Raw genomic sequence first — 18,853 nt, 5'->3', positions numbered from 1 at the left:
CTACCATTTCTATGACTTCTCTAAATGGCTCTAGCTTTGAGCATCACTTGCTATGGTCACCATAGCCACCTCAGTGTTGTCATGGTCGCCATGGCCACCGCAGCGTTGCTATGGTCACCGTAGCATTGCTATGGTCGACATGGTCACTTTAGTGTTGATATGCTTGACTGCACAATGTATTCTCAGTTATACTCTGGAAAGTTGGCTCCCAAACAACTGAAGTAAAAGGACTTGACAGGTAAAAGTGGAATGGTGGAAGCCAGACCAGAAAAGTTATGATGAAGAGAAGGTTTCCTAGGGTACTGGGGATCCTGAAAACACTTCTAAACAGTGGCTTAGTTGAACAATATGTTGGGCATGAAGGTCAGTTTAGGTGATGGTGGAGCTGCGGCTGCCCCTAGAATAAATCAGGATTTCCACTTGACAGTTTATGTTAACGGTCACTGTGTTGTTTTTCCAACGGTGTTGGAACAGTTGTCCATTACCACCCCTGGATAGCACAACAACTATGTCGAGTAAGCCCGGTTTGCAAAAAGAATGCAAGGACTAATCTTAAGTCACAAGACAAAACATATCAGTCAATGTATGCAACCTTGACGTTTAAAACAAGATAAAAAAACAGAGCCTCTCAAAGTCCTCGTAGGGATTCGTTGAGTTATCCATGCATGAAGCTAAACAATGCCGAACCCCATGAGACCAACTAGAGGAAAGCCAGATGTACGGTGATGCTCACTGTTAGACAGGCACTGCATAATACATGCATCATGCCCATCTGACTACCCACAGTCCTCGGGTTTTGCCAAGCCGGGACAACCAAATGGATTTTACGTGTACCCGTCGTACCCACATGTGCAGCATAGAGGTTAACAAGTGATGAAATGTGGGCTAATGAGTAACCCAAAGGCAGATAAAACACCCGCTAGCCAAAGCCAGAGTGACAAGAGCAAACCACTGGGACCTGTGTAGCTTCCCTCTCTCCCTCCCTGTGATGTCATCTGGAACTCTTGGGAAACTCTGGTGTACAGTCTCACAGGGGTAGGCTGGTCCTAATCACAAGCCACCTCTGGTACAATAGAAGGTTCATAAAGTAAGAGTCATTATGACAAGTTATGAGCCCAAGTTCCAGGTTCAGGCTCCCGTTAGACTGATTCTGAAAAAAAATCTAATCACTGGTTCACATAAAAAGTTTCTCGTCACCAAACACCAAGCTAAATGCTGCATCTAGTCCTGATGATCCCAATTCTATGCATGAACTTTCACTTTAGAACCACTAAAAATCATGTGGTACTGAACACAACCAGTCACAAAAAACGTCCAGTGAGTTAGTCTCTACTACAGTGAGACACACAGAGAGAGACACACAGAGAGAGACACACACAGAGAGAGAGAGAGAGAGAGAGACACACAGAGAGAGACACACACAGAGAGAGAGAGAGAGACACACAGAGAGAGACACACAGAGAGAGAGAGAGAGACACACACAGAGAGAGAGAGAGAGACACACACAGAGAGAGAGAGAGAGACACACACAGAGAGAGAGAGAGAGAGAGACACACACAGAGAGAGAGAGAGAGACACACACAGAGAGAGACACACACAGAGAGAGACACACACAGAGAGAGACACACACAGAGAGAGACACACAGAGAGAGACACACAGAGAGAGACACACAGAGAGAGACACACAGAGAGACACACAGTGGTAGTGGGGGAGTGAGAGAGGGAGAAAGAAAAACCTATATCTAAACATACAGTGAGACAGACAGTGAGACAGACAGTGGTAGTGGGGGAGAGAGAGAGGGAGAAAGAAAAAAATGATAAACTGCTGTTGCAAGTAGTTCCACCTCCCAAGGCAGTGACGAAATCCTGGAATGGGTACACTGGCTGGAATGGGTACACTGGCTGGGCTGAGGCACACCACCTTCTCTGTAGCTACTTCCCAGCAAGCCATTTAACCATTACCTCTCCGGTTTTACATTTCCAGCTTACAGAGCAAGCTTCTACAAGCAATTGGTTAACAGCTTCAACAACAATCCCAATGTTAGAGGCTGGAAACCTCTGAAATGCTGACTCAACACAGGACATACCTTCCCTCCAACCAAAAGCAAACAAGGGTCAATGAAATGAACCGTTAACCCATCCAGAACGTGCAAGAGACCCCTTAGAAATACGTAGACCTATTACTTTAGTTGAGACTCCTCCACAGAAAACAGTGGTATGGTTATTGGGTTGGGCTTTGGGGGTGAGTCCTGGCAACCAGAAAAACTACTATAACGCACTACTGCAACACAGAGACACAAAGCTCACGTGGGTCAGTGGGAGTTTGTCAGACCGATAAAGTACAACACCGACGAGGATATCTGTGTTTGTGAGAGAGTACTGGTGTTATTTTAGGCCAAATCAATAGGGAACTAGTCTGACCACAAAAAAAAAGGGGGCACCCATTTCACAGATGACATCAATAACATTTCACATAACACCCTGCACTGCTATAGCTTAATAAGGATCCATATTACATTTAGAAACGTCTCATAAAGAATTTGTAAAACACTCTCATGATTGACAGCTGTTCCCAGAACGAACCAGGCCGGCCATTTAGATGGTCAGGTAACAGTCAGTGATTCATTGCCCTGACCCCTTGGGCATAGCCTACACAGGAGACATTTCCACATGCAGCAGCCATTGGGTTATGAAAGCCCACTCAGAAGGTACTCCAAGCTTTTGCACTCTTTGTAAACAAATAAATAAAATAAAAACAGCCTGACTTGCTGCTGGCAGAGAGACACTTCAGTGACATAGTGGGTCTAGGGACAAGCTTGCCTTCAGAACAAAATGAGGGACAGGAGGAAAGGGGAACAGTACCCTTAACAGCAAATGGAGCAATATCCTTTATTTTTTAGTAGGTTGATCAGCTTTAATATTGCAGATAGATTGTGGCTTCAATGTTATTGTCTGCATCATTGCCAAAAAATAAAATAATTAAAATCGACAGACGTTTCTCAACGTCTTCCTGCTCAGTTGTGCACCGGGACCTCCCACTCCTCTTTCTATTCTGGTTAGAGACGGTTTGCGCTGTTCTGTGAAGGGAGTAGAACCAAGTTGTACCAGATCTTCGGTTCCTTGGCAATTTCTCTCATGGAATAGCCTTCTTTTCTCAGAACAAGAATAGACTGACGAGTTTCAGAAGAAAGTTATTTGTTTCAGGAGAAAGTACTTTGTTTCTGGCCATTTTGAGCGTGTAATCAAACCCACAAATGCTGATGCTCCAGATACTCAACTAGTCTAAAGAGAGCCAGTTTATTGCTTCTTTAAAATCAGTACAACAGTTTTCAGCTGTGCTAACATAATTGCAAAACGGTTTCTAATAATCAATTAGCCTTTTAAAATTAGACTTGGATTAGCTAACACAACGTGCCATTGGAACACAGGAGTGATGGTTTCTGATAATGGGCCTTCGTACGCCTATGTAATATCTGCCTTTCCATATACAATAGTCATTTACAACATCTACACTGCATTTCTGATCAATGTCGATTCTGATCAATATATCTATCTGTATTTCTGATCAATGTTGATGTTATTTTAATTGACCACATTATTTTTGCTTTTCTTTTTTTTTAAAGGAGTCGTGGTTTTGTTTTACCAGGTGTGATGGTCGGATTCACGTTTATCGTTGAATGAATGAGAGTTACACCGAGGCCTGTACTCTGGATCGGGATCAATTTGGAGGTGGAGGGTCCGTCATGGTCTGGGGTGGTGTGTCACAGCATCATCTGACTGAGCTGGTTGTCATTGCAGGCAATCTCAAAGCTGTGCATCATGTCAACCTGACATGACCCTCCAGCATGACAATGCCACCAGCCATGCTGCTCGTACTGTGAGTGATTTCCTGCAAGACAAGAATGTCAAGTGTTCTGCCATGGCCAGCGAAGAGCCCGGATCTCAATCTCATTGAGCACGTCTGGGACCTGTTGGTTCGGAGGGTGAGGACCATTCCCCTCAGAAATGTCCGGGAACCGGCAGGTGCCTTGATGGAAGAATGGGGTAACATCTCACAGCAAGAACTTGCAACTCTGGTGCAGTCCATGAGGAGGAGATGCACTGCAGTACTTAATGCAGCTGGTGGCCACACCAGATACTGACTGTTACTTTTGATTTTACATTTACATTTACATTTACATTTAAGTCATTTAGCAGACGCTCTCATCCAGAGCGACTTACAAATTGGTGCATTCACCTTATGACATCCAGTGGAACAGTCACTTTACAATAGTGCATCTAAATCTTAAAGGGGGGGGGGTGAGAGGGATTACTTATCCTATCCTAGGTATTCCTTAAAGAGGTGGGGTTTCAGGTGTCTCCCTCCCCCCTTTGTTCAGGGACATTTTATTCCATTTCTGGTCGTCACGTCTGTGGGACTTGTTCAGTTTATGTCTCAGCTGTTGATTCTGGTTATGTTCATACAAATATTTACACACACACACACACACACACACACACACACACACACACACACACACACACACACACACACACACACACACACACACACACACACACACACACACACACACACCTCAGAAGAATACTACTAGACAAACAGACCAGGAGCACACAGCGTCACCCATATACACATTTTCCTAGGAAGTCAGTGGTGACATCATTTTAACACCAGTCATGTGTTTATGGCCCATAATCAGCCCAGGTGACATTTTGTCTAGGCCAGCCAAGCTGTTACGAGTTTTCAGTACCACTAAGTTGCACCCAGGAGTTTTAAGACAATCTGGGACATTTTGGAATGTCCAATGGCCTTTTCAAATAACAATAATAATAATAATACTACTATAGGCCTACATAAATACCTTATACAGTCATTCCGAAAGTATTCAGATATTGACTTTCCCACTTTGTTACTTTAGACTTATTTTAAAAAATATATTATTTATTTCTCTCTTCAATCTAAACACAATATTTAAAATAAAAAACAGAAATACCTTATTTACATAAGTATTCAGACCCTTTGCTATGAGACAAAATGTAGCTCAGGTGCATCCTGTTTCCATGGATCATCCTTGAGCTGTTTCTTCAACTTGATTGGAGTCCACCTGTGCTAAATTCAATTGATTGGACATGATTTGTGAAGGCACACACCTGTCTATATAAAGGTCCAACAATTGACAGAAATATCCGTAGAGCTCCGAGACAAGATTGAGCCGAGGCACAGAGCTGGGGAAGGGTACCAAAAAATATCTGCAGCACTGACAGAGCTCTAGAGTTCCTCTGTGGAGATGGGAGAAACTTCCAGAAGGACAACCATCTCTGCAGCACTCCAACAACCAGGCCTTTATGGTAGAGTGGCCAGATGGAAGCCACTCCTCAGTAAAAAGGCACATGACAGCCCGCTTGGAGTTTGCCAAAAGGCACCTAAAGGACAAGATTCTCTGGCCAACACTTTGGCCTGAATGCCAAAGGTCACGTCTGGAGTAAACCTGTCCCATCCGTACAGTGAAGCATGGTGGTGGCAACATAATGCTGTGGGGATGTTTTTCAGCAGCAGGGACTGGGAGACTAGTCAGGATCGAGGGAAATATTAACAGAGCTAAGTACAGAGAGATTCTTGATGAAAACCTGTTCCAGAGCGCTCAGGACCTCAGACTGGGGTGAATGTTCACCTTCCAACAGGACAATGACACTAAGCACACAGCCAAGACAACGCAGGAGTGGATTTGCGACAAGTTTCTGAATGTCCTTGAGTGGCCCAGCCAGAACCCGGAATTTAATCCGAGCTAACATCTCTGGAGAGACCTGAAAGACAGGTGTGCCAAGCTTGTAGCGTCATACCCAATAAGACTCGAGGCTGTAATCGCTGCCAAAAGGTGCTTATACAAAGTACTGAGTAAAGGGTCTGAATAATTATGCAAATTTTTAAACTAAAAACCTGTTTTGACTTTGCCATTATGGGGTAGTGTGTATAGATTGATGAGGACAACAAAAACTATCAATTTTTGAATAAGGCTGTAACGTAACAAAATGTGGAAAGGTCAAGAAGACCGAATACTTCCCGAATGCACTGTACATACGCGTGCACATGTAACGGATGTGAAACGGCTAGCATAGTTAGCGGTGTGTGCTAAATAGCGTTTCAATCGGTTAAGTCACTTGCTCTGAGACCTTGAAGTAGTGTTTCCCCTTGCTCTGCAAGGGCCGCGGCTTTTGTGGAGTGATGGGTAACGACGCTTCGTGGGTGACTGTTGTCGTTGTGTGCAGAAGGTCCCTGGTTCGCGCCCGGGTATGGGCGAGGGGACGGTTTAAAAGTATACTGTTACACACACACACACCTCATTAGCTTAGTACAGCTGTCGTAGCCAATCATATGACTGTTGGTTGCATCCATAGCGCATTAATTTGAGTGGTTACATTTCTCTAGCCTCATCCCTCTATACCAAACAAAGTGGCGGGGCTGTCAAAAAGGACCTCAGGATTGTGGGTTCTCAGTTGGCTTTTCTATCCAATACTATTTATATGAAGGGCAACAAACTGGAAATACACCAAGGCCGCTTGTTAGGCAGTCGCCGTTAATGGAGGCCTGTTCGGCGTGGCTTTTCCTGTAATCCACGATCATCTCCTTTGTCTTGATCACATTGAAAGAGAGGTTGTTGTCCTGGCACCACACTGCCAGATCTCTGACCTCCCTATAGGCTGTCTTTTCATTGTTGGTGATCAGGCCTAAAACTGTTGTGTCGTCAGCAAACTTAATGATGGTGTTGGAGTCAGGAAGTCCAGGATCCAGTTGGATCCAGTTGCAGAGGTAGGTGTTTAGTCCCACAGTCCTTAGCTTAGTGATGGGCTTAATGGGCACTATGGTGTTGAAAGCTGAGCTGTCGTCAATGAACATCATTCTCACGTAGGTGTTCGTTTTGTCCAGGTGGGAAAGGGCCTATGATGTGGCCGATATCAGCGTGGTGCGTATGAGGAACATTACTCTATCTATAAAGAGGAGGCCCCAATGTTCCCCTGTGCAGCTATCTTAGCTAACAAAGGCTTGTTGCACGCCACTCAGTGGATGTCACATTAGTAGGAAGTAACCAAGCACACCCTCCATCTGAAGATCAAACCCCCTCCCCACAAAATCACAATGTACTCCTTCTCCATGTCATTTGAACAGTCCATCTCCTACAGTTCTTCAGAGTTGGTTTTGTTGTACACTGATAGAAGGTAGCTACATAGGAATGACAGACAAATAAGACACCAGGATGAAAGCAATACTTTCTCTCCTTTACAAGTCTTGCCACGTGAAAAGATGAAAGTGGGGATATCTCGGAGACATAGATGTAACAACCAAAAGAGAAAAACATTAATAGCCGCCCGCGTACATTGTTTGTTTCTAGGCAGCATCTCCTTGTGTGCCTCGCAGGCGCTCAGCTTCCTCAGTGCTAATGCACCTCAAAACACTTGAGTGGCTCCTCGAGGTGGAATCTGTGCATAGCTTAGATCCACGTCACGCGTCGTGATTCTCCTTCCCTTTACACACACACACACACACACACACACACACACACACACACACACACACACACACACACACACACACACACACACACACACACACACACACACACACACACACACAACACACACACACACACACACACACACAAATCCCCATCCCCACGTGTAATGTTCGGGGTTAACTTGGGTTATCCCTGCAGTCACATCAGCTCACATGTCCTTCCATGCACTCGTATGATTCATTTGGGAGTCCTAGTAGTGAGTAGCAGATTTAATAATTCATGGTACTTAATAAATTGATTTAGTGGACCTATGGGGTTGTGGGGATGAGGCAGGGCGATTATTACCAATTGAAGAAAAAAAACTGATTTGAAAGAAATGGCAAGATTGAGCTTGAACCAGCCACCGAGAGATCAGTCGGTAGACTTAATGGTGTTTTTATCCTCTACAATATGAATTAAACCTTTACATCTCACTTCCACCAAAAACAAAGACCCCCTTACAGAACAACTAAACTGCTTCGTAAAATACACCAGAAAGGATAACATAAGACTGGCCAAATGCCACACGGCCCAGTGAAACCATGGAGGGCGACACCATCAGCAAAGCAGTCAAACCCAAACCCAAGCACAGGCACCCCCCACTAAGCATCACACCAAGGTTAGAGCGAATGGGACCTACTTCTTTTGTGTGGGTACTCGCGTGGGCGCGCCTGCATCCTTACGAGGCCGGCCACGGGGGCGCCTGTCTGTGGAGGCAGGGGAGGGGCTGTCTGAAGGGGAGCCCCCCCCAGTGCTGCTCAGGGGAGGAGACGGTCCGTGGTCAGAGGGATCCAGACTCTTGTACTCTGATGACATTCTGTGGACCGAGATGGAGAGCATAGGGAAGAGGAGAGAGAGATTATTTATTAAACCATGGACAAAAGATATGCAAAATGTGTCTTGCTAGTGAAGATGACGAACTGTATTGTCAATGTGACCTATTTGAGTATACTATGAGACAGTGGACTTCTGAAATCCCAACAACCACCAATGTCTGTCATCTGTGTCCACCAGTTAGACACATGGATAATGGCAATGAATGCCAATATTTCATACCATAGGGATCTTTCAATGCAACATATTCCATTTCCAAACCTGCTTGGACCAGTGCCAGTTCAGCAAATGAACGTGTGTTCCATTCCCCCACCAGCCAATCTAATTGAACTAATCAAGAGCATGCTGATTAGTTCACTAGGTGAATCAGGTGTAGTGGTTCAAAAGTTAGAGAAGTTTCTTTCAGTTGACATATGTTAACTTCACATGCCTTAAGATAAGAAACAAAAACACACAACTAAAAGGGGCCAGGATGTAAGTCACCAACACATCAGTCCTACTCCTAACTTTGACTAGCAAATAAGCTGAGGTTAGCGCCACCTCGCTAGCCCACTAACAACTGCTTTCAAGTTCATGTCAATGCACAAGTACAGTGAAATTATTTTTTTGCTCTAACAATGAAATAATCCAGAACAATATATACAGAACAAAAACATGCACATTTAAGATTTTAAAGAGTTAAAGTTCATCAGTAAATAAATCAGTAAATTGAAATAAATAAAGTAGGCCCAAATCAATAGATTTCACAACTGGGAATACAGATTTGATGATCACAGAATGGTTTATTTTTTGTAATGTATGGGCCTCACAACGTGTCTCAAATTGCCATTAATAAAATGCAATTGTGTTCATTGTCAGTAGCTTATGCCTGCCCATACCACAACCCCATCATGGGGCACTTTGTTCACGTTGACATCAGCAAACCACTGGCCCACACAATGCTATACATATGGTCTGCGGTTGGGAGGCCAGTTGGACAAACTGCCAAATTCCCTACAACGACGTTGGAGGCATCTTATGATAAAGAAATAAACATTCAATTCAGCCTTCATTTACCTAGATTATCTCCATTGTCTTGCTCACCTCACAACTTGAGACATCTATGTGACAAAACTGCACATTTTAGTGGCCTTTGTAGTCCCCGACAGAAGGTGCACCTGTGTAATGATCATGCTGTTTAATCAACTTCTTGTCTTACCTGTCAGGTAGATGGATAATCTTGGTAAAGGATGGATGCTCACCAACAGGGATGTAAACAAACCTCAGCAAAAAAAACTGGAGAAAAATAAGCTTTTTGTGCGTCCGATGGTTTAAATAATGCAAAAGTGTTGGAGAAGAAAGTAAAAGTACAATATGTCCCATGTAAAAAAGCTAACATTTAAATTCCTTTCTCAGAACATGAGAACATATGAAAGCTGGTGGTTCAATATTCGCAGTTCTTCAATATTCCCAGTCAAGAAGTTTTAGGTTGTAGTTAATATCGGAATTATGACACGTCAACTATTTTTATTTTTATTTATTTTTATTTTACCTTTATTTAACCAGGCAAGTCAGTTAAGAACACATTCTTATTTTCAATGACGGCCTGGGAACAGTGGGATAACTGCCTGTTCAGGGGCAGAACGACAGATTTGTACCTTGTCAGCTCGGGGGTTTGAACTCGCAACCTTCCGGTTACTAGTCCAACACTCTAACCACTAGGCTACGCTATCTCTATACAATTTGTATTTCATATACCTTTGACTATTGGATGTTCTTACAGGCACTTTAATATTTCTAATCTAGGGAGTACACAGGCTTGAAGTCATAAACAGTGCTGTGCATCAAGCATTGCTAAGAGCTGCTGGCAAACGCAGTAAAGTTATGTTTGAATGAATGCTTATGAGCCTGTTGCTGCCTACCACTGCTCAGTCAGACTGCTCTATCAAATCATAGACTTAATTATAATAAACACAGAAATACGAGCCTTTGACAATTAAGATGGTCAGATCCGGAAACTATCATTTTGAAAATAAAACATTTGTTCTTCCAGTGAAATACGGAACCGTTCCGTATTTTATCTAACGGGTGGCATCCATAAGTCTAAATATTGCTGTAACATTGTACAACCTTCAATGTTATGTCATAATTAGTTAAAATTCGGACAAATTTATTACGGCTTTCTTAGGGTGAAATGGTCTTCACACAGTTCGCAATGAGCCAGGCGGCGCAAACTGTTGCATATACCCTGACTCTGCTTGCACAGAATGCAAGAGAAGTGACACAATTTCCCTAGTTAATATTGCCTGCTAACAAGCATTTCTTTTAACTAAATATGCAGGTTTAAAAAAATATATACTGATGATTTTAAAATCAATCACCCGTTTGGCGAAGTAGGCTGTGATTCGATGATAAATGAACAAGCACCGCATTGATTATATGCAACACAGGACAAGCTAGTTAACCTAGTAATATCATCAACCATGTGTAGTTAACTAGTGATTGTGTTAAGATTGATTTTTTTGATAAAGATAAGTTTAATGCTAGCTAGCAATTTACCTTGGCTCCTTGAAGCCACAAGGTCCTTTTGAAGCTGCACTCGCGTAACAGGTGGTCAAGCCTGCCACGCCATTTCCTCGTGGATTACAATGTAATCGGCATCCAAAAAGGCTGATTACGATCGCTATGAAAACTTGAAAAATCAGCCCATAATTTTTTTTAAATGGACCGTGCCGATTAAGTCGGTCGACCTCTAATTCAGAAACTTGTCCTGAAGCCACTCCTGCATTGTCTTGGCTGTGTGCTCAGGTTCGTTGTCTTGTTGGAAGGTGAACATTCGCCCCTAGTCTGAGATCCTGAAAGCCCTGGAGCAGCTTTTCATCAAGATTCTCTCTGTACTTTGCTCCACTCCTCTTTCCTCGATCCTGACTAGTCTCCCAGTCCCTGCCGCTGAAAAACATCCCCACAGCATCATGCTGCCACCACCATACTTTGCTGCAGGGACGGTGCCAGGTTTCCTCCAGACATGACAATTGGAATTCTGGCCAAAAAGTTCAATCTTGGTTTCATCAGACCAGAGAATCTTGTTTCTCATGGTCTGAGAGTCATTTAGGTGCCTTTTGGCAAACTCCAAGCGGGCTGTCATGTGCCTTTTACTAAGGAGTGGCTTCCATCTGGCCACTCTACCATAAAGGCCTAATTGGTGGAGTGTGGCATAGATGGTTGTCCTTCTGAAAGGTTCTCCACAGAGGACCTCTAGAGCGCTGTCAGAGTGACCAACGGTTTCTTGATCACATTCCTGACCAAGGTCCTTCTCTCCCGATTTCTCAGTTTGGCTGGTCGGCCAGCTCTAGGAAGAGACTTTGTGGTTCTAACTTCTATTTAAGAATGATGGAGGCCACCGTGTTCTTCAATGCTGCAGAAATGTTTTGGTACACTTCCCCAGATCTGTGCCTCGAAACAATCCTGTCTCGGAGCTCTACGGACAATTCCTTCGACCTCATGGCTTTTGCTCTGACATGCACGGTCATCTGTGGGACCTTATATAGACAGGTGTGTACTTTTCCAAACCTTTTTTTTTTTTTTTTGGTCATTATGGTTAATTGTGTTTAGATTGCGCTATTGCCATTTGGGGCGGCAGGGTAGCCTAGTGGTTGGAGCGTTGGGCTAATAACCGGAAGGTTGCAAGTTCAAATCCCTGAGCTGACAAGGTACAAATCTGTCGTTCTGCCCCTGAACAGGCAGTTAACCCACTGTTCCTAGGCCGTCATTGAAAATAAGAATTTGTTCTTAACTGACTTGCCTAGTTAAATAAAGGTAAAATAAAAAATACCAAGCAGTGATAGTCAGACAAGATGCTCTCAAATGGTACAGCTAAGGATTTGAGGGCCCTTGACAAATAGTTAACCTCCTGAGGGGGAAGAGACGCCGTTTCACCTTCTTCACAACTGTGCGGTTGTATGGACCTTTTTTATGTTAGTGACTTGGACACAAGAACTTGAAGTGCTCCACCTGCTCAACTGCAGCCTCCCCCGTAGTACACAATCAGCTCCTTGGTCTTACTGGCGTTGAGGGGTTGTTGTTCTAGCCCCACACTGCCAGGTCACTGAGACGACTGACCTCCTCCCGGTCGTCTCATCAATGCCAGTGATCAGGCCTACCACCATTGTGTCGTCACAGTGGTGACGTCATGGGTGAACAGGGAGTACTAAGCACACGCCCCTGTGTTGAGGGTCAGTGTGGCGAAGGTGATGTTGCCTAAATTCACCACCTGGGTTCGGCCCGTCAGGAAGTCCAGGATCCAGTTGCAGAGGGAGATGTTCAGTCCCAGGGTCCTCAGCTCGGTGACAAGCTTGCAGGGGACAATTGTGCTGAACACTGAGCTGTAGTCAATGAAAAGCATTCCCACATAGGCATTGCTCTCATCTAGGTGGATGAGGGTAGTGTGGAGCGCAATTGAGATTGCATCGTCTATGGATTTGTTGGGGCGGTATGCAAATTAGAGCTGGTCTAGGGTGATTGAGTTGATGTGCGCCATAACCAGCCACTCAAAGCACGTCATGATTACAGATGTTAGTGCTACAGGGTGGGAGTCAGTGGCATGAAACTTTAAGAGTTAATAGAAACAGGAATGATGGTCATCTTAAAACATGTTGGGATTACAGACTGGGACAAGGAGAAGTTGAAAATTACCATGAATATACCTGCCAGCTGTTCCGCTATGAGAACGAGCCCTGGAATACCCATCTGGCCCCCCGACTCTGCGGGTATTGACCTGATTGAAGACTTTTAGTACGTCGGCCTCAGGAGAGCAAGATCACCCAATCTTCACACCCGGCACAATGTTGTTACTGTCAAAGCGTGCATAAAATGTATTGAGTTTGTCTAGTAGAAAGGCATCGGTTGGGCAGATCACGTCTGGGTCTTCCTTTTTAACCGATAATGGGCTGTAGCACCTGACAAAAGTGGCAGGTCTCAGAGCCTGTGTAATATGATTCCACCGTATTCCTATATTGTCCTTCTTGTTAGATGACTCTGGAGGTCATAGTGGGACTTATTGTATTTGTTCCTGTCCTCAGCCGTAGCGTCAGGGTTGTCTGCAATAGCCCTGTGTGCGGTAGACCTACCCTTTAGTGTTAACGCCAACCTCAGTTTTAATCCAGGACTTTTGAGTGGGGAAGCAGCAAACCTTAACTGTGGGGACGTCGTCGATGCATTTCCTAATGAAGCCGGTGACAGAGGTGGTTAGCTCGATGTTATCGACAGAGTCCCAACACCAGCAAAGAGGTCCTGGAGACTATTTCTCAACTGAGCGAGTCATGGGTGATTCCTGTTTGAGCTACTTATTGTAAACAGGAAGCAGGAGTACGGAGTCATGATCTGATTTGCTTGTGGGTAGAATAACAGTAGTCTTTATTGCCCCTAGTGGCGAGGGAGACGTGTTGATGAAAGTTAGGCATCACGTTTCCTAATGACACAGAATTTAATTAGGCGGCAACCAGAAAAGAAGCCTCAATGTAGGTTTTCCTGCTTGGTTATAACATTGTACAACTTGTTAAGTGCCAGCTTGTTATTTTTCTTGTCCTGAGGTGAAATGCATACAACAGTCACGATAACAGCTGAAAACTCCCTCGGGAGGTGAAAGAGTTGGAATATCTGATGGCATTTAACCAAGATGGGTGAACAATGGATCGACACTAACAAGTTGATGTAGAGGCAAACCCACCCATCCCCTCGTTTTCCTCGACTACGCGGTCCTATCGTTATGGTGAATGACGAATCCATTGAGTTGGACAACCATGAGGGGGTGATCTTGTCCGAGACCAATGTTTCAGAAAAGCAGAGAATATTGCAGTTGAGTGTCTCTCCGGTAGCAAATCTGCAATCGGAAGTCATCCATCTTATCATCATCAAGTGGCCAGTAGAATGGAGGGAAGAGGTGACCGGTTCTCCTGTCGCCTTAATCTGAACCCGGAATTGAGTTAAGCAGCTGCCAATCTGACGTTCAAAAGTTCTTGTCAGTTGTAAGAAATGATAGCTGATCATTTCTCTAAATGTAAAGGTAAAAGATAAACAACAAAAGATACAAAGTTGGGTCAGCGCTTGCAAAACGGCCACCATCCAGTACGGTGCCATTTCTGTATTTTTAACCACAGAACACAGCCGATACAGCTACCACTATTAGTAACTGAGAAAATTGACAGTAGCAACTGCAACAACTGCTCGGTGAAAGGCACAACTGGAAGAGCTCTTCCACAAGAAAGAGAGAAAGAAGGAAAACCTTACAACAACAAAAAAAGACAACGAGGTGAGGGCAGCGTTACCGAGACCAGCTGTGCAAAGCCGTGTTGGGGGACTTCTACAGGGACTACTTCAGAAAGGATTCATAACCATTGACTTATTCCATATTTTGTTGTGAATTCAAAAAGATTGTGTTTTAGAAAAAAAACCATTATTACAAAGTTCTTTAGGAAATGTATTGAAAAACGAATTTGCGTAAGAATTCACACCCGTGTTAATACTTTGTAGAAGCACCTTTGACAACGCTTACAGCTGTGAGTCTTTCTGGGTAAGTCTTAAATCTTTCCGCACCTGGATTGTGCAACATTTGCCCATTATACTTTTTCAGAATTCTTCAAGCTCTGCCATATTGTCTGTTGATCATATACAGACAACCATTTTTAGGTCTTGCCATAGAATTTCAAGTAGATCAAAGTCAAAACTGTAACATTGCCACTCAGAAGCATCCACTGTCGTCTTGGTAAACAACTCCAGTGTAGATTTGGCCTTGTGTTCTAGGTTATTGTCCTGCTGAAAGGAATTAATCTCCCAGTGTCTTTTTATACAGAAATACTCCCCAGGCCTCAATGATATATAAGCATACCTATAACATGACGCAGTAATGTATTGGATTTGCCCCAAAACATACATTTGTTTCCTGAATTTTTAAAAAGTGTTAATTGCTATGGCACATTTTTTTTGCAGTATTTGCCTAGTGCCTTGCTGCAAGCAGGATGCATGTTTTGGAATAAAACAAATCTGTACAGGCTTCCTTCTTTCAATTGTCAATTAGGTTAGCATTGTGGAGTAACTACAGTGTTATTGATCCGTCCACATTTTTATCCTAAACTAGCCAATAAAAAAAACCTCAAACTGTTTCAAAGTCACCAACAGCCTCAGTGAAATCCCTGAGCGGTTTTCTTCCTCTCCGGCAACTGAGTTAGGAAGGACACCTGTATCTTTGTAGTGACTGGGTGTATTGATACACCATCCAGACCATAATGATTAACTTCATCATGCTCAAAGGGATATTCAAAATGATTGCTTTTCAATCTTTTAACCCATCTACCAATAGGTGCCCTTCTTTGCAAGGCATTGGAAAACCTCCCTGGTCTTTCTGGTGGAATCTGTGTTTGAAATTCACTGCTCGACTGAGGGACCTTATAGGTAATTGTATGTGTGGGGTACAGAGATGAGGCAGTCGTTTAAAAAAAATCCTGTTAAAACACTTATTGCACACAGAGCGAGTCCATGTAACTGATGTGATATATTTAGCACATTTTTACACATGGACTTATTTAGGCCAAAACAAAGGGGTTGAATCCTTATTGACTGAAGACATTTCAGCTGTTCATTTTTTATTATTAACTAAAAAAAATCAAATAAATAAACATAATTCCACTGACATTAAGGGTATTATGTCTAGGCCAGAGACAAAGAATCTCAATTGAATCCATTTGAAATTCAGGCTGTAACAACAAAAAGAGGAAAAAGTCAATGGGTGGAAATACTTTTTGAAGGCACTGTACGTGCTCTACTGAGCACTGCTGAAATTAATTTAGCCATTTAGTTCAGCACAGTCATCCTGGGGTGGAGAATGAAAATGAGAAAGAGAGGAGAGAGAAGAAATAGAAGGGCGCCCCGCTGTGCGTATGTACCGGCGCTTATTTTAATATTGATTTAACACGAGGGTTTTAACAGGTTTCGAATGCACTGCTAGAGCCAAGTGGCTGCTCAGCCTCACACTGTCGCTGGGCAGACCACAAACACCCTAAGACATGAGCATGCTGGTTTGTTTGAAACGCAGGCCTATGTGCCTATGTGCCAACGGAAGTTGGTTCGTACACGTCTATGACACATCACAGACCCAATCGGAAGGACAGATGGACAGATGTTAGAAAAACTAACAGGTCTGTGAGAGCCTGAATTCTTACTTGTTGGTAGGTGATCAAATACTTGTGTCATGCAATAAAATGCTAATTAATTACTTAAAAATCATACAATGTGATTTTCTGGATTTTTGTTTTAGATTCCGTCTCTCACAGTTGAAGTGTACCTATGATAAAAAAAATTACAGACCTCTACATGCTTTGTAAGTAGGAAAACATGCAAAATCGGCAGTGTGTCAAACACTTGTTCTCCCCACTGTATATATTGTTATTGTTTTTTTGTAATAAACATTCAGATCGGTTCCATCAGCCTCATTAATTGATACGGCATATACCTCCACTACACTACTTTGATAAACATCGTGGGGATTAACAGAGTATACATCATACCCAATGAAAAATAAGTGGGTATACAACGTATACCCCTCAACCCCTGGAAACCACAGTTGGGTTTACAAGATTGGACAGCACAGTACACAGTAGAGCACACAAATACAGTTCAAGTCGGAAGTTTACATACATTTAGGTTGGAGTCATTAAACCTGTTTTTCAACCGCACTACAAATTTTACACAGATAATTCTTAGCTGGTAATAAATATCTTCAAAACTGCCATACTGGGAAATATCAAACAAATTTATGAAATAGGAACAAATATATAGAACATTTGTATTTGTTTCTGTAGACCACTGTAGGCCATGCAGCAAAATGATACAATACAGAAACACATTTGGTCTTCAGACAAGCTCCCTCAAAGAAACACGTACAGTTGAAGTCGGAAGTTTACATACACTTAGGTTGGAGTCATTAAAAACAAATTATTCAACCTGTCCACAAATTTCTAGTAAACAAACAGTAGTTTTGGCAAGTCGGTTACGGCACCTACTTTGTGCATGACACAAATAGTTTCTCCAACAATTATTTACAGACAGATTATTTCATTGTATCTCAATTCCAGTGGGTCAGAAGTTTACATACACTAAGTTGACTGTGCCTTTAAACAGCTAGGAAAATTCCAGAAAATAATGTCATGGCTTTAGAAGCTTCTGATAGGCTAATTGACATAATTTGAGTCAATTGGAGGTGTACCTGCGGATGTATTTCAAGGCCTACCTTCAAACTCAGTGCCTCTTTGCTTGACATCACGGGAAGAAAAAAAAGAAATAAGCCAAGACCTCAGAAAAAACAATTGTCGACCTCCACAAGTCTGGTTCATCCTTGGGAGCAATTTCCAAACGCCTGAAGGTACCATATTTATCTGTACAAACAAAAGTATGCAAGTATAAACACCATGGGACCACGCAGATGTCATACCGCTCAGGAAGAAGACGTGTTCTGTCTCCTATTAACGTACTTTCGTGAGTGCAAATCAATCCCAGAACAGCAACGGACCTTGTGAAGATGCTAGAGGAAACAGGTACAAAATAATCTACATCCACAATAAAACAAGTACTATATCGTCATAACCTGGAAGGCCGCTCAGCAAGGAAGAAGCCACGGCTCCAAAACCACCATAAGAAGCCAGACTACGGTTTGCAACTGCACATGGGGACAAAGATCCTAATTTTGGGAGAAATGTCCTCTGGTCTGATGAAACAAAAATAGAACTGTTTGGCCATAATGACCATCGTCATGATTGGAGGAAAAAGGGGGAGGATTGCAAGCCGAAGAACACCATCCCAACCTGAAGCACGGGGGTGGCAGCATCATGTTGTGGGGGTGCTTTGCTGCAGGAGGGACTGGTGCACCTCACAAAATAGATGGCATCATGAGGTAGGAAAATTAGGTGGATATATTGAAGCAACATCGCAAGACATCAGTCAGGAAGTTAAAGCTTGGTTGCAAATAGGTCTTCCAAATGGATAATGAACCCAAGTATACTTCCAAAGTTGTGGCAAAATGGCTTAAGGACAATGAAGTAAAAGGTATTGGAGTGGCCATCACAAAGCCCTGACCTCAATCCCATAGAAACATTTGTGGTCAGAACTAGAGGTCAACCGATTAATCGGAATGGCCGATTAATTAGGGGCAATTACAAGTTTTCATTAACAAATTGGAAATCAGTATTTTTGGGCACCAATTTTTTTTTTACCTTTATTTAACTAGGCAAGTCAGTTAAGAACATTCTTATTTTCAATGACGGACTAGGAACGGTGGGTTAACAGCCTTGTTCAGGGGCAGAACGACAGATTTTTACCTTGTCAGTTCGGGGATTCAATCTTGCAACCTTACGGTTAAACTAGTCCAACGCTCAAACCACCTGCCTCACGAGGAGCCTGCCTGTTACACGAATGCAGTAAGAAGCCAAGGTAAGTTGTTAGCT

General features: G+C 43.1%; 1 protein-coding gene across 1 annotated transcript in view; it reads right to left on the bottom strand.

Moving 5' to 3' along the window:
* The window catches only part of kmt2ca (lysine (K)-specific methyltransferase 2Ca), a 235,970-nt gene that overhangs the window by 209,310 nt on the left and 7,807 nt on the right, over positions 1 to 18,853 (bottom strand). The window contains 1 exon segment of the mRNA XM_046290968.1: positions 8,191 to 8,367. Within this exon segment, the coding sequence (XP_046146924.1) occupies positions 8,191 to 8,366 (176 nt within the window). The 5' untranslated portion in view covers position 8,367.

Source organism: Oncorhynchus gorbuscha, linkage group LG12, assembly GCF_021184085.1.
Source record: "Oncorhynchus gorbuscha isolate QuinsamMale2020 ecotype Even-year linkage group LG12, OgorEven_v1.0, whole genome shotgun sequence".
Classification (NCBI taxonomy): Eukaryota; Metazoa; Chordata; class Actinopteri; order Salmoniformes; family Salmonidae; genus Oncorhynchus; species Oncorhynchus gorbuscha.
The sequence above is the reverse complement of the archived record's forward strand: the minus strand, read 5'-3'. Positions and strand labels throughout refer to the sequence as shown.